This window comes from Patiria miniata, unplaced genomic scaffold (assembly GCF_015706575.1).
Source record: "Patiria miniata isolate m_02_andy unplaced genomic scaffold, ASM1570657v1 HiC_scaffold_1, whole genome shotgun sequence".
Classification (NCBI taxonomy): Eukaryota; Metazoa; Echinodermata; class Asteroidea; order Valvatida; family Asterinidae; genus Patiria; species Patiria miniata.
The window spans coordinates 37328558-37344912 of NW_024037047.1; the positions used below are offsets into that span (position 1 = coordinate 37328558).

Below are 16355 nucleotides of genomic sequence, written 5' to 3' on the forward strand. Positions count from 1 at the left end.
CCTTAAAAAGTCTTAAAAGGTCTTAAATTTAATTATAAGTTAAGGCCTTCAAGAGCATTAAAAAGTATAAAATTGAGTCCTCAAAGGTCTTAAAAATACAATAATGAACAAAACGTGGGAATGAATTTTCTGATCAGCTTGAAAATAATTACACGGTACGTAAAACAAATTGGCAATTGGAGCGCGTATCAAACTTTCCCATCTCGCACTTGCAGACACTGCACACTGTATTTACTGAGCGCTACATCCATGGAATCCCAAATCAACATGTTCATCAAGCGCTGTTCATGGACTGTGCTGCATGCACCAGGCAACGGTCATACAGAAAATCATGCTTTAGTGGACTGCTGCTAAGAGAAGGATTCATTTAGAGAGAAAAAATTTTAATCACAAATCTTACTTTTCCAAATTTATTTCCAAAATTTCTATTTTTCTATCTTTTGCAAAGTCTGATTTTTAAAGTTATATTTCAACAAATTTGATGAAAAGGGTGCAGTAAAATCTGTATTGTGAGCGCAATTTTAATCTGTTCTACCAGTCGTCAGTGCGTAGATTGGATGGTAGATGCACATAAGTAAGCCCCGGATTGGAGTAGTTTACAGCTGGAAATAAGTCAAGCATTAACGTGTGACAGGTCTGAAATCAAAATTATGTACACAGAGCTTCATGTTGCATGTGGAGTTTGATTGCAGTGAAAGCCAAATGGTCGCGTTATTTTCAGAGTTTTCAGCTTTAGTTGCAGTGCTTTGAAAATCAAGATGATTATCTTGGTGATGGTGAAGAGATCATGAAAGACACATTTCATTGACGGTTGTTGGGAAATAAAATAATGCCATTGTTTTCCCACGTACGTGAAGTGCCACGTTTTAGTGAAGCTGTATGATATGTTTGATTGAATGGTGCACTTGTCTTGGACCATTAGAATTTTTCCTCGTCTTTCTCAAGTAAGAAAATGAGTGAACTTAAAACAGTCGAGTCATATTTAGCGATCCACATATGGTAGAGGTGTTAAAACATTTTCGTATCAAAACTTGACTTTGGAGGCCAAAAAACAATTTTTTTGGCTTATCTTTATAACGATGGGAGGGCTTCACCTCCAACATGCATATAAAAAATTGTGTAAGTAGTTAATTATATGAGAGGAGAAAGAGAGCCCTCAATTGTTTTTGTCTGAAAGATATCGACTCTGTAACAACCTCCCCCTGTAACAGCTAGCATTAGTTTTCTCCCACAATAGGATTATTTTCTAACTACTCTGTATCAGTGGTTTAGAGGTCTCTGCTGATTGTAACATCTTTTACTTTACGTATTTTATTTTGTATGTGTTTTCTTGCACTAGTTCTAACATGACATGGCGTGATATGCAGTATGTGATTGTGATGACATCTCACAACAACAGTCTGAATGACGGTGGTTGGCTTGTCAATGGTGCTGGATATTCATGTGAGTCTTGGTTTGATTGCATTGTGTCTTGAGATTCATAGCGTAGTACGGTATATCAGCAACACCACCAGCATATATTTATCTCATTGGCTGTACCTTACATGTTTTGTATTTGGATCAGAATATATCACATATACCCCATTACAAAGGAAAACAAGTGATCCGCGGACCATCCCTATATCTTTTGTGTTCTGAAAGAGAGTTAATTTTGTGCATTTTTAAACAACGACCTCAAATGATCCCTAGATGACCTTTGACCTCCAGATTGGCTTGTGGAGAAATCGAGATTTCCTGATTTTCTTCTGTGCAAGTCCAGACAAACACATTTAACAGAAGTACTCGGAAGTACTTGTACTCGGAAGTACAAGTACTCGTACTTGGAGACCCGTTCTTGTACTCGGAGGTACAAGTACTCGTACTCGGCAACTTAAGTACTCGGTGGTACTCGGGAAAAAGTACTTGACTACAACACTGCTTCCCACCCAAGGGTCACTGCATCCAAGTTACATCCAAATTCATGAAAGCATATAGAAGTTACACATTTTTGTCAAAAACTTAACCTAAACTAACAATAGGGGTCTATGCAGAGCTGCCAACTGGTACAGATTTTTGTACGGAAATTCATGAAAAATACGGAAATATGGATTTTAGTTGATAATCTTCGACATGCAATTTTTTCGCATTTTTAAAACTCCGGTCATGAAAGAAATGTGATATTTCCATGCAATCTTGCGCCGATATCGCTTGCGGACATAGATTAAAAGAAGAACATCGCCCGGCTCTGTAAGATGAATGAATCTGACATGAATACCGGTACATGTGTAACTGTATATATTCTGGGTTTATCATTTCTTGCCAGTGTTTAGGAAGACAAATTGTGGTGCCCAGTCAGAGCGCTAGAATTAAACATCACCTGCACCAAAGATCTACGGGGTGAAGCATCCTATCTTTTGACCAATCCTCGCTCAGAATCTGCTGAGCCAGACAAATGGGCATCTGGAGCTGCAAGAAAGACCTTAACTCTAACCCTCCTTTATCCTCCAAAATCAACCTGGAGGATTTTGGAGGATTGAGGATGAACGGCAAAATAGTGTCAGTTGGTTTTAGAAGATGTATTGAGCCAAGGTCGAAGGCTGTACCTAGCATTTTTTATGTTCAGCCACGCATAATACAGCCTGACAGTATACTGGATACCATCCACACTGCTTCTGGATATCATTGGCACTTCATCAACAGTGATTGTTGGATGATTTTGAAAGATTGAGGCAATGGTCACTCCTCAACTGAACACATTCTGGAAATAATGGATGATTTTGGAGGATTAAAGCTGTATTCAATTTTTTCATCATTCATTCATTCTACCGCATAGACATCTGGGGTCCGACGCACTGATCTCCTGTGTCCGCGGTTTGAAGCCTGGTTCCAAAGCTTGTCAACCTTGCTGGGCGGTCCCAGTTGCTCGACCCAGGATGTCCTTGGTCGGCCTCGGGGTCTTGACCAGCCAGGTGCTGGGGGAATTCTGCCTCTGCTGTTAATGGCGATGTTAAGTGCCTTCTTTGCTGGGATATTGTCGGCGAGGCAGGCAGTGTGACTGAAGAGAACCTCTCTGCGGTGACGGACAAGAGTCCAATGCTGCCTTCAGATCGACGTAAGCCACATGCAGGGGTCGATTCAATTCCCGATGCAGTTCTCACAACAAATGAAGGGCAAGAATGGTGTTGACCTTGGAGCACCCAGCAGTGATACCAGACTGCTCTGGTTGTCTGTGTTTTGTGAGTAGAGGGTTCAGATGTGCCAGTAATACATGAGCGAAGACTTTCCCAGGGACAGAGAGAAGTGTGATAGATCTGTAGCTGCTACATTCGGTGCGGGGGCTTTCCCTTTATACAGGGTGATGATGCCTTCTTTCCGTTCTGCTGGGACTTTGCCAGACTGCCACACACGAGTGAAGAGCTTCTGGAGGGCTGAGCTGATAGGGTCAATGGGGCATTTTAGGAGCTCCGGGGGAATGTGGTCTGGTCCAGCTGCTTTTCCATTCCTTAGCCTATTGATGGCTGCCTTGACCTCTTCCACGGTGGGTGCATTCAGAGAAATGTCGGGGTCAAGATTCAATTTTTACATGGTTGCAATTGGAGGATTTTGCAGGATTTAGGATGTTCCCATCCAGAAGGATCTGGAGGTTTAGGGTGAAAGCACTGGCAAGACTAGCAGCCTGGAGATCCCATTCATATGAACCTAAGTGTTCATGTGTCCAGCTTATGGATGTGTCTTAACAGTTTCTTGAATTATTTGTTCGTACTAGATTCAGTTAAAAAATTTTCTGGGCATCGCAATGCAGTCCCTTCCTTCCCTTTCTTGTTTTTAACAGAATTGGATGTCGCCTTGATCAAGGTGTTTGACAATAGTGTCTGATGATCGAAGGTTGGCTGCCATATTAACCATGCGCTATGCACTCACATGTACTGTGCGAACAGCGACCTCACGTGGCTAGGCTATAATATGCAAATCAGTTGGTGCTGGTCGAACGCCTTGGAACACCTGTCGCAATTGCCTCTCTTTCTTGGGCAAGGTTCGTTATTTTGTCCCTAGAATTAAATCGAGTTATATTTGGTCAGGAGACTCCAAGCTTGAAGGAGAATGTAGCTAAACTGTTCAGCTCTCTATCCATGTAAAATGTGAGCCACCACACCAAGAACTGAATAGTAATAATCTCAACTTTATTCGCAAACGAGGTCATCTCTGGAAATCCAGTGAGAAAATGACGAACATTAGCCAAGGCAAATAGTTGTTGCTAGGCATTAGATCAGCACCAACTGATCTGCATATTGTAACCTAGTCGCATGAGGTCGCTGTTTGCGCTTTGTATGTGAGTGCATAGCGCACTGCTTGGCTACTGTATTATGTTAGCGGCCCACCATTGATTATCGTACACTATTGTAGAACGCCTTGACCAAGGCTATATTGGAGATGACATATTTTCTCCCCACATCTGCAGGGTTTCTGTCTCAGAAAATATTTATCCCCTCTCCCATGCCTCCTATTTCTAGCATATTCTCTACATCAAAATAAAAAAGGGAGAGTATTTTGTTATTTTGCGGGACATTCTTTGTGTTGGATTTCATGATGGTCTGTTATTATCAGCAGAATTTTGTGTGCATACGCATTGGGATTGCATTCATAGGTATTGGGGATGAGCATATTTTTTTAACAATAGAAAATCCCTGCAGATGTGGTAAGAAAGCTTTTGATTTTAGTAAAATGCATCAATTTTTTTTATCAAGTTATATTTCGAGTTATACTTAAAGGTAGAGTATATCATTTGTCATTTGTGTATTTTTTTCGTATGAAGCAACAATAGTACTCAAAATCTAAAGAAGAGTGCTTATCAACTAACCTGATGAAGTTTCAGCTCAGTGATTGCTGTATATTCGGAGAAAACAATATTCTAGGATCTTAATCTCAATTCAAAAGTTGCCGAGTCATGTTTTGAATTACGCCCATAATCTGCGTCCAGGACACATTCTCATTCAGCCGATTGCAGCTACGCGATGTCACGCACTGAATTAAGGGAATTATAGCAACCGCGTGCCCGTGTGTGTTGTGTCAACGCTTGTGCACACCCATTCACGGCTTCGCTAATGGAAATTTCCAAAAATGCGTCCTTAGACTTGCCTTTGGGTAGACTGAGTTTATAAACCCCATGCAGAACCTTTTAGAATAATTGTTGTGGCTTAATTCATAGAGACACTGGCAAGAGCAATATAGTTCATGCCTCTCAGTGCCTTGCTAAGCAGTGCATGCAACCATACAATGTAAAGGCAATTTTTGAAATTTGACAATTGCTTTTTGGAGCCACAATTTGTGATTTTGAAGAATTTGTTTTGTTTGTTCCATGTAGTTAGTCATCGGTACGGCTTTGGTTTGATGGACGCTGGGGCAATGGTTCAGCTTGCAAGGAATTGGATCAACCTGCCAGAGCAGCTGAGCTGTGAAATCAGCTTAATATCAAGTTCCAGGTAAACTCAGATCAATTCAGTGTGTCTTTTTTTGTTTGTTTGAGGGTAGAGGGTGGGCGAGCGAGGGCAAAGAATATTACCCTTCAGTGTTTAACAAGTTTTGGCAATTATGCTTCCACTATTTGTGACTTGTATTCCCTTTTTGACTCTGCCAGGTTTGAAATGTCAGGCCCTGATTTTTTATGCCCCACCTGGCAAAGCCGAAGGGGCACACTGCATTTGCCTAGTCTTTCCTTGGGGGGTGTACGTGAATAAAAGATACACCCCGAGGACAGACGAACAAGTGGAGAACAATAAATTCTTTGTTTGTGTACATGTATCAACATTCAAATCGTGGACCTTGAACAGTAGAGGACAATAGGGTGCCAAAGGTCCACTTTTGAGGTGTGTACAAAAATTTGGAGTTCTTTTTTAAAAGTTTTAAGTATAAGCAAAAGAGGGACAATAAGGGTCCACGATTGAAGGTGTTTACAAAGATACCTGTCTGAGTGAGTATTAAACACGGCAATCGTGGACCTAGGGCAAAAGGGTTGGGGCACAAACAATACATCCGCGATTGACCGATCAACCATGATTGGAATTCGTGTACAAAACTAATGAGTTAGAGTACAAACAAAGGAATGCGGATTTGGGACAATAGGGGGTCCACGTTTGCCGGTGTTTACAAAGATGGGTGGGCGTGTTCATCTATTCAAACCATGAATGAAAAATACCAGAGAACAATAGAGAACAATATCGTCCACGATTCCCAGCATACATCCACGATTGAGGTCGTGTGCAAAAGCTATGGGAGTCTTCCAAAAAAGTTTGAGTACAAACAAATGAGGGACAATAGGACGTCCACGATCTACGGTGTGAACACGACCATTTGCGTGTGTGCGTACATCACTCAGTTTGCCCACCATAACTTAAGAAGGACTTGACATGTCAACTTCAAACTTGGTATGTGGATTGGCGTTGAAGTCCTCAATAAGTCTATTGATTTAGGACCCTGTAGGTCAAAGGTTATGATAAAAAACCACAAGATTTATCCTCCCTTCCACCTCATTTGATGCATGATATTAATTATGTGTTGTTTGTGTGTATATTTGTATTACCATCCCTTATTGTAGGACAGTGCACAGAATCTGCAAGCATGTCAGTAAAGAAGTGTAATTCATCTCAGTGGGGCATTTGTGTTTGTTAACACATCATTCTTTTTTCTTTTTTTTTACAAACATATTCTCAATACTTACACTTTTAACTATGAATGCAGACATTGATGTTTGGAATACATACATTTTAAAGGTATATAGTCTATCATTTGTAATTTCTGCATTTTGTTCGTTTGAAGAAACAAAAGTGCTCAAAATCTAAAGAAGGGTGCTGAACAACTAACCTGATGAAGTTTCAGCTCAGCTTCAGCAATATATTCCGAGAAAAACAACATTCTAGGATCTTGATTTCAAATCAAAAGTTTCTGAATCATGTTTTGAATTGGTCCTGAATTCAGCTTCCAAGACATGTTCTCACTGAGCCGATTGCAGCTACGCCATGTCGCGCACCGATCCGACAAATGATAGCAACCGTGCGTGGGTGCATCATGCCAAAGCTTGTGCACTCTTCGCCAAATAAAAAAAACGAACTACTAGCGGAAATTTCCAACGGTGCGTCTTTCGTTGATTTCTTCAAAATGACAGCTTGTCAGAAGAAATAATTTCACAGGGAGTTTAGTCCCCTTACTATCTTTCAACCAAGTATGTTTTTCAACAATAATTACTTCAGTTACTTTTTGTATAGCTGCAAATGATGGACTGTAGCTTTAATACATACATTTGTACTTCAAAGGAAAAAACTTGACATAATAGTCGGGCAGGAATTAACCTTATACAATGTAGGTATTGTAATGTTGTGCAACAGCTACTAGTGTGTTTTGGATTCTGTGGTTCTAAAAGAAGTTGTCTTTGGTCAATGTTTTGACAGCCTGCTCTAGTCATTGTCAGTCTTCTGAAACGTTGAAACCAAAGACAAGTTGTTTTCAGAGTTGATAATAAGCAGGACAAGTTCTTTTCAGAACTGAACATCTACTGAGCAGTAGTTATTATCTCATGGTGTTACCGCAAATGAAAAACAATCTAGAATTGTTATGTTACATTCCCTCAGCGCATTTACAGCATGTGGTGTATGGTGTGATGCAGTGTATCATATACGTGTACATTGTACATGTATGCAGAATTGTAACGACTCAATTCAATGACTCGACTCGAGTCTGACTCGAGTCAACATTTTTGGTGACTCGACTCGACCTAGTCCAAATGTCATGCTGTGGCCGCTTATCGCGTAAAAATATACGGCGCATGTATCACAGACTCCCACCTGTGTAATGTATGTTGTAGCCCTGGTACACGTACGCACACTGTACATACGTACGTGCCTAGGAGAGAGAACTCCCGGACGGTGGCCCTTGGGGTCGCAATTGCTTAACAAAGCTTGAACCAAATCTAAGTTGGACCAAGCGTCACCCACCCACTGAGATTCAGCACCGCGCAACCTGCCACTTCTGAAAATAAGCCCGGACAAACAGTCGTCCAAACACAGAAGTGTGTATTATTATAGATGATGTTTGTGATATATGCCGATTAGCAACAATTCTAATATTGAAGAGTTGTGTGTCAAAATTGGTATTACTTTCATGTTTGCAGGTCTTGGTATGTACTGTATTAACACGGCAATTATCCGCTAAAATAGTTTAATGGTTTATTTCCATAGAATCATGAAAGAATTGTTAATATGGATCCTCATGCATTTTCACTTGTTTGGGAAGTAAAATAGAGTTCCTGTGCATAATTGTACAACACTTTCATGTCACACGAGTGAAATAAATGAATTGATTGAGGATGCTTTAATATTTTGATGTGTAATCCAGAAAAGTGTGGATGTTCAATTCATATCAGAAGTGCATTTTGTATTGATCATTAGTTACGATAATAGACAAGTTTAATGGGTAATGCAGGCCAAATAAAACATTCTTTATAAACATGATTTACAGGGAAATCAAGGGCCGTGGAATGCTGGCAACTTTTACACTGAACACGACAGCTTGTGAGAATGGCCCCATTTACTTGGAGCATGTCCAGTCTACTGTGGATGTCACATTTGGTAGTCGGGGTGCCCTGGTTCTCACTTTGGTCTCACCATCAGGAACTCACTCGAAGCTCTTGGGCATTCGACCTAAGGACAGGAGGAAGGGCAGCTTTAGTTCCTGGCCCTTCATGAGCACCCACTTCTGGGGGGAGAGAGCCAAAGGGGTATGGACACTGCAGGTGGAGAACGGCTTGCCGAAGAGCAACTCAGGTACCTTACAGTTTCTGGCTTAAAAGACAAGAGACTATCCTTTAGACATTTTAAAGGGAATATACATCATTTGCTTTTGCTGTAATTTTCAGAAATGGATGGAATTGGGGGGGTGGGAAATATTAGCAAATATAGTTACACTGACTTTTTTGAGGTTTTGGGTTCGAAAATGCTATAAAAACCAAGAAAAACAATCATTTTCCTGTAGTCTGGTTCCCTGACTCCATATAAGAAGAAACAGAGCAGTTTACATACATTGGGGAATTGTAAGTCAGGGAACCAGTCCAGCTGGCTTGTTCCCGTTCATAGGTGTGTAATTGATTGCAAACAAATGCGATGGTCAATTGGGGCCAGTATTTGAAAAAAAAGCCAGTTTTTTTCCAATGCTGGTCGGCCGACCAGTGTTGGAAATTGATACAAAAATACCACTTTTCTTGATAATGACAGTATACCAGGTGCCATGATTTTACAGGATGCTTTACACTGTCATTCACCAACAGTCCAGCAAGGTATTTCAAAATGATTTGGTAGTTTTATTTTTTGATGTTTGCAAATGTTGTATTTTCCCTTTAACTCTTGGATATATCTTTTTGAAGGCAGTTCCAGTGGCAAAAGCACGTACATGTAGATTAAACAAATGACAGAAATTCTTAAATTACTACTGTTACACGATTGAGAACTAAAGGTTGAAGATGTTGAATGGATTACCCTTCAACTGTAGAACTCTATTAATGTCATTTCAACCAACATGCTTGGAGTAAGTAAGTTGATAGCTGTGTTTTTGAGATGGTCAAAGAGATACATGTACAGCCAAATATAATGCAATCCTGGTTTCGACGAGAACACTGCAAAAGCCAATAGTTGTCATTTGTGACCGCAACGTGCAAATTTTTTTGTGAGAGAAAGTTAAATCCTTTTTTTTGGCTAATACATGAAAATGGTTATTACCAGTATTTTCATTGACCCGGTTAATTCACAAAGGTATTTTTATCAACATTTTTAAAAATACATGTAGTTTTGAAAACATGTTATCAATTGAATCCAGTTATATGGGCTAATCCTGGCTGTGATAATAATGATAGCTCATCCTGTGCTGCAATTTCAGTGGAAAACAATGGATGTCATGGGTCTTGTATGTATCACAAACGGATAATTGTTAAACCATGTGTTCATTAGGTGAGGAATGTTACTCAAAGTCTTATTCATAAACAGTTGAATTTGTTTTGATTTGGTGCATTTGGGACAGTCCAGGAGAATGGGGGTGGGGATTTCGATTTTTCACAAGCAGTGGTACGTTTATCATACCATCTTTTGAGAAAACATCTGCTTGTCTATCATGTAGCATTTGAAAACCAGCCCACTATGGAAAATTCAGTTTGTCCTATGCCAACTCCAGCAATTTTAAACTGCACTCATTCCGACAACGGTAAATTCCTTAAATGTAATTTTTCTCATTTCATTCTTACTATCTTCCTCCCCCCACATTCCTAAAAATTGGGGATCGAGCTACTTGTTACCTATGCCTTAATGTGTCGAGAGCCCATCATGTGGATGGTTTTAAACAGCTGATAAAACACTGTCTGGCTTCTTTTAATCACTACACTGGCACCGCTGCGTTCTGCACCACTTCGGGCATGCGACTTTTCCTCGGATCTGCTGCTTTCCTCTTTTTCACTTCTCATGAATGCCATTACTAATTGAAAAACACACATTTTTTTCTAAATTCCCACTTGCATGCCTTCACATTGCACAGTATGCACCACGCATGAGTCAATCTCCATATAAAGAGATTTTTAGTACTACTGGTGCGAGGCACATACCATAACATAGAGGGGTTAAGCACCCTTGATATCAGAATTTTAATAATGGATATATCAGTTATCTTTATGAGAAAGTTGAAGTCCATAAAGATGACACTTTATTTAAAAAAACAAAGAAAAAAAGATATCAAGGAAAACCAAGGCACATATTCACGCGTTTGGGCATGATCGATCGCACCTGTTATTATGTTTGATTGTATCCCAGTACTTTAATATTGTGCGGAGGATGATAGAGGGAGCGAAAGAGTGACTCCTTGTTTGCACAGGGGACGTATTAACTGGTAAACCCCAAACATGACGAGTGGTGTCAACCAACTCTCCGACCCTTCACTTACTAAAGGAATCAAGGATAACTTTTATAGTAGATTGTTTGAGTCTATGAAAACAATGCACTTTCTAGTCACAGTGTTCAAGACAAAAATTCACCTTTGGTTCTAAGATTTATAGAACGACTGTCATCAGTGGCTTTATATCATTTCAAATAGCTTATTCTCAGAAACTAAAAAACAATCCTTCGACATTTCTGATATAATCAATGAAATGTGGCTTTTTGAAGTGTAAATTGTAAATATGCATGGATATTTACAAGTATGCAAATAGTGGGTTAACTGCTGATAATGGTAAAAGAACACATCTGCTTTATCAGCAATTATTTTAAATCCAAACTTTTGTTGTTTATGCATGTAAACAGGGCAGTTCCGGGGATGGGTCTTGACACTGTGTGGCACAGATTCCCTACCAACAACTGCTACACCTCCCAAAAAGCCGGCGATCAGGCAAGGTAGTAAAAGCCCTATCAAGGAAATGATCGATGATGTTGATCACTCGAGGGTTGCCATTCCAAGGAGCTCAGATTATTCTCCCTGTCACCCTGAATGCTTCAATAGCTGCAGTGGCCCTCTTGCAAGTGATTGCTGGAAATGTTTACATTACAGGGACAGAAAAACAGAGTAAGTTGGTTGCAGTCAAATGTATCGGGCTCTATTTACAGAGATGCCACTTTTCCCGTTTTAACCGGAATTCTGGTTTTTAAAAAAATCTCACAAAATTCTGGTTTTTTTCAGCCGTCAAAATAAACCGGAAAAAGAGAAAAAAAACTGCGGGAATGCGTTGATTTTTACCTCGTTAGCGGTCTCAATGGAGTACATTTAGGCGCACTCATGGCACAACGTTGTTCGTTGAAGTAGTCTTACAAACAGTCTTTGTTGTCACCGAGCCTGCATGCGATACAGGCGGCCAGTGTACTTGCACGCAGTATACAATGACGCCTCGCGCATGTTTCACCGGGTGGGGGCGTGTTGTGCGCTAAGCACACATAGCATTCAGCCTGGAAATCAAGTCTATCATTTCAGTTATCGGTTGTCACCAATCGCAGGGATATATGTGAATACCAAAAACGCTGGGTACCAGCCATGTTTTTGTCGAATGCATTGCATAGTGCAAAGGTCATGTGCACCGACAGCAGATTGTGGAATAATGCATGTTTTGTGTTAAATATTACGTTGGAAATTCGGGTAGGCAGAATAAATATTAGAATATGGAAAAAGTCAAAGTAATTGAACGAACCGACAGCTTAAAGGCCATAGAAGCAATGAACGGAACTGGGCCTGGCTACAAGATAAAGATGGCAACGGGGACTTTGTGTCGGACTTGTAGAGGCTTTTCGAGATACTCAAAAGTTCCGGTTTTTTCAAGCAGCTGTTCCCGTTTCAAGCAGAACCAGTTCGGTTTTTTCAAGCAGACCCTGTGGCATCTCTGTATTTAAATGTATCACGTAAGGTTAAAAATAAAGCGTAGATCCTTCTTAAATTATATGTGTTTACGACAGTTTACAATTGTGTATCGATTAAAATACATTGTTAAAACGTTGGAATAATTTTGCAATATAATTCTCAGCAAACATTTTTTATTAAGCGATTTAGACTGAGGAACTTGTCATCAGTGATAAAAGTTCTGTAAGTTGAACATGATGAAGGATGAAGGATTCTGGGAAGTTTTCAGTAAATATGCCCAAGACATCAGGGTATATAAAGGAAAGATTAAAGTAAAACTACTTCATACATGTAATTGATCATTTTCCAACAATGAAGATCTAGAACATTTTTTGCTGTTTTGGCAACTTGCCGAAACATCCTTTGTTTTTGTTTAGTTTTTTGGGGGGCTTTTCTGCAAAGTTGCGGAAAAGCCTTTCTTTTTGTTCTGATTTTATTTCTTTTTTTCTTTTTGTCGCCAAAAATCCTATAGACTTTGTACACGATTTTTCTACACGCCACTTTTGGCATTCATCTTCGTCATACATCATTCAAAGTCAGCAAAAGCTTGGTCCCTATAGCAAAGTGTTGTCCTGAAGAGTTCACGACGTCATCATGGTGTCACCATAGGTCACGCGACGTCTTCTTAAATGTGCAAATTTAAAAATTCTATATCTACATGTACATGTAGATAACTGTTAATTTGACACTGTTTTTGATCTGATCGATTCTAAACTGGATGCAGACCAAGACCACACAGTAATTTACCTATCGCCATTTGCGAGTTACCATGCCCCTAAGACAACCCTATGGAGTTTTTGTGTGCTAAGTTGTGTTGTTTGAGATGTTTCGCGTTCCTTGTCCGTTTGTATATCATGTAATTGGTCAATATTTCACAAACTGCATTGATGGGATTCTAACGCGATTCTATCACGATAGTTCAATTGGGTGCAAGGACAAGTTACATAATGATGTCATCACGAGTCATGTGCAAATATTTGAAATGTATAGAGAACTTAAAGACTGATTGAGTTAAAACTGTTCTTATATAACAGCATGTGTTAAACTGGAAGTGACGTCATGATGACGTAATCATCTGATTAAATATGGATTTGTTTCTTTCTCACAATTATCCTACCTCCATGATAATTATATCTCAACACAGACGCTACTTAAATTCACATTTTTGTCCTTGATTACATTTGATAGTTTATGCATGTACCGGTAGTAGGCCTTATTGTAGTTAAGATAGAATATCTAACATCGTCCTGACATCATGATGAACAAAATTCTCTTCAGGCGATTTTGAAAGGTACATATGTGTATTTGTAAGCGGCATCCTCTTGTGGTAGAAAACACAACTGCTTGCCTTTTTGGCGTTTAGTAATTTTGCAGGGCTTATTTTCCAAGTGAGAATTTGTGAAATACTGCAAAGGGACAAAAATATTGCAACTGGCTTCGTGAGTCTGTTCTTCTCACTTATACAGTGAGATGGTGATTTCTCCGACTCAACATTTGCAGGTACCAGTAACTGGCAAAATCACTTTGAAGAAAACCAAAATAGCCAAACTAGTTTATTTTTCTATATACAACTTTGGCTGATGAATTTCCTGTTGGTTGTTTTGGGTTGGGAAAGGCACACACATGACAATAGTTTTGAGTGAAACCATGACCAATACAAGTGCTTTTTTTACATAATAAATGCCTTCATTATACATGTCGATGTACTATCATTAGTGCTGCAGCCGAACCGCCAAACCGAACTAAAAATAGCCAAACTTAGCCTTCCGAACCAAACCCGAACCGAACCGAACCAAACCCAAATGTCGGTTCGGAAGAGTTCGCAACGGAACGGAACCGAACCAAACTTTGAGGATCAGTTACAGCACTAACTATCAATTTGCCCAATGAAGACAATGTATTTAATTGTACCCCCCACCTCCCTCCCCTGGAACATGAGAAAACTAGTAGGAACGAAGTTTTACCTCAGAGGAAAATGGTGCATAAAAGTCTCCTCGTGAGAAATTTTAGTTGAAAATGTGCTTTGGTGAATAACATGAACAGTAAACATTTATAGCAAAAAGATAATGAGAAGTTGCTTTTCATCAAAACACTTCAAAACCAGTGATCTGCAGTACCTTTTACAATGTAACTGTGTGTCAGGAAAATCTCACAAACACACGGAAAGGGATATTCAAGCAGTTAAAAAAAATCATAAAATGTCTGTGAATCCTTAGTGAATGCAGCCACTAACTGTTTGCCCTGTCCTTGCAGTGAATGTATAACTCACTGCCCAGATGGTTATTATGATCCACCTGAAGTGCATACCCGATGCAAGGCTTGTGCACCCACTTGTCTGACATGTGCTGGGCCCAGTTATTCTGATTGCCTGTCATGTCGTAATCCATTCTTTCTCATGGAGAGCTGGTCAGAATGTGTTCAAGTTTGTGATCAGAAGTTCTACGAAGGTAAGCTAACGTTCAGCAATTTTGTTTTTTGTTTTTTGTTTTTTGGTTTTTTTTAGAACTTTTTGTAGAGTGTGTTGCTTTTGTTTGGGACATAGGCCAATGCCATAAATCTGGTATCTTTTATCTTATGTGAAGTCAAACCCTCACATGTGACCTTATCACTGTCATGATTACTAAGGCATGCACAGTTTGACCAATGAGTCCATATTTTTGTACAGTCTAAATTTCATTCTACACTGGCAAAGCCAAATTGTTTGTTCAGATTCTCAACATGTTCTCATTTTAGTTCTACCATTGTTGCACAACCTGGACTGCCTAAATTGGAGATGAAGTGCAAGTTGTGTGATAACAATCATTCGCTTCAGCAAAATGCCAATGAAGCACCCTTGGCTCGTTTCCATGGCAATGAACCTGATCGGATTTTAAAAGTCTATTTTAGTTTCTTATTCCCCAAGTCCTGTCATTTCACAAATTATTTAAAAAACACACACATTTTTGGACCTTGGACACTTACATGAAGTATTTTACCAAAAATTCAACAACCCTGTTCTAGCCCCATAGACTTTGAATACAATTTCTGAAGTCATATTCCAAAGAAATTTGGCACAAAGATTTCAGTCTGGAGTTGTGTATCCAACAAAATGCAACTTTTAATAACCATAACTGTTACGAATGTTTTCTGATTATTGGTTTATTTTGTTTTGTTTTGTCTTTGTGTGTTATTTTCCGTATTAGATATCGAGACCAACACCTGCATCCAGTGTGCTCCTTTGTGCAGCAAGTGCGAGGGGAGCCCTAATTACTGTTCAGCATGTGAACCTCATGCTTTGCTTTCTAGTGACAACACTTGCCTGTCTACCTGCTCTACCAATGAGTACCTAGAAGGCAGCGCTTGCCATCCCTGTGACAGTACCTGCCACACCTGCAGTGGAAGTCAGGACAATGACTGCTTGTCATGTGTGCCTGGTAGTGTGTTAAAGGAGCGGACTTGTGTAGAAGAATGGAGATGCACAGATGGATATTATGTGGAAAGAGGTTCCCTTGGCAATGGCAAAGAATGCCTCAGGTACGAGTGTTTCATTTTGAATGATTATGTAATCAACATTCATAAATACCTGAGACAATTCACCTGTTCCATTTGATTGAGAGCCTTTACAGGGTGTCCCCCCAAAAGTAACCTAAAATCGAAAGGGATAAATATGACCAAACAAATATGTTTGATAAGGTCCCACAACAGTGACAGCAAGTTATTATGGCATGGGAATTGGGGTTTAGTACCTAAAAGGGCGCAATCCAGATGAAAATTTAATGTGAAGTTTTGCAGAGCTTTGAGCAACCTATCATAAGTTATATTTGCTAAAAAACCTCCAACAGTAATCACAGGTGCAATGCCATGATTGTATTTGTTTCTTGCAGAATGTTAATGCTTATCTTCTTTGGTTAATGGCATGATAAAACAAACCAATAGAGCCTGAAATGATAAGGTCACGTGTTGAGCTTCCTGGATCCCTGTGCGGCCCGCTT

At 39.7% G+C, this 16355-nt stretch overlaps 1 protein-coding gene across 2 annotated transcripts in view; it reads left to right on the top strand.

The window, feature by feature from the left end:
- The window catches only part of LOC119729736 (proprotein convertase subtilisin/kexin type 5-like), a 101928-nt gene that overhangs the window by 33455 nt on the left and 52118 nt on the right, over positions 1–16355 (top strand). For both annotated transcript variants that reach the window (XM_038202454.1, XM_038202463.1), the window contains exons 11-16: positions 1340–1443; positions 5342–5459; positions 8488–8792; positions 11304–11562; positions 14638–14831; positions 15567–15897. In XM_038202454.1, the coding sequence (XP_038058382.1) occupies positions 1340–1443; positions 5342–5459; positions 8488–8792; positions 11304–11562; positions 14638–14831; positions 15567–15897 (1311 nt within the window). The remainder of the gene's footprint in view (positions 1–1339; positions 1444–5341; positions 5460–8487; positions 8793–11303; positions 11563–14637; positions 14832–15566; positions 15898–16355) is intronic.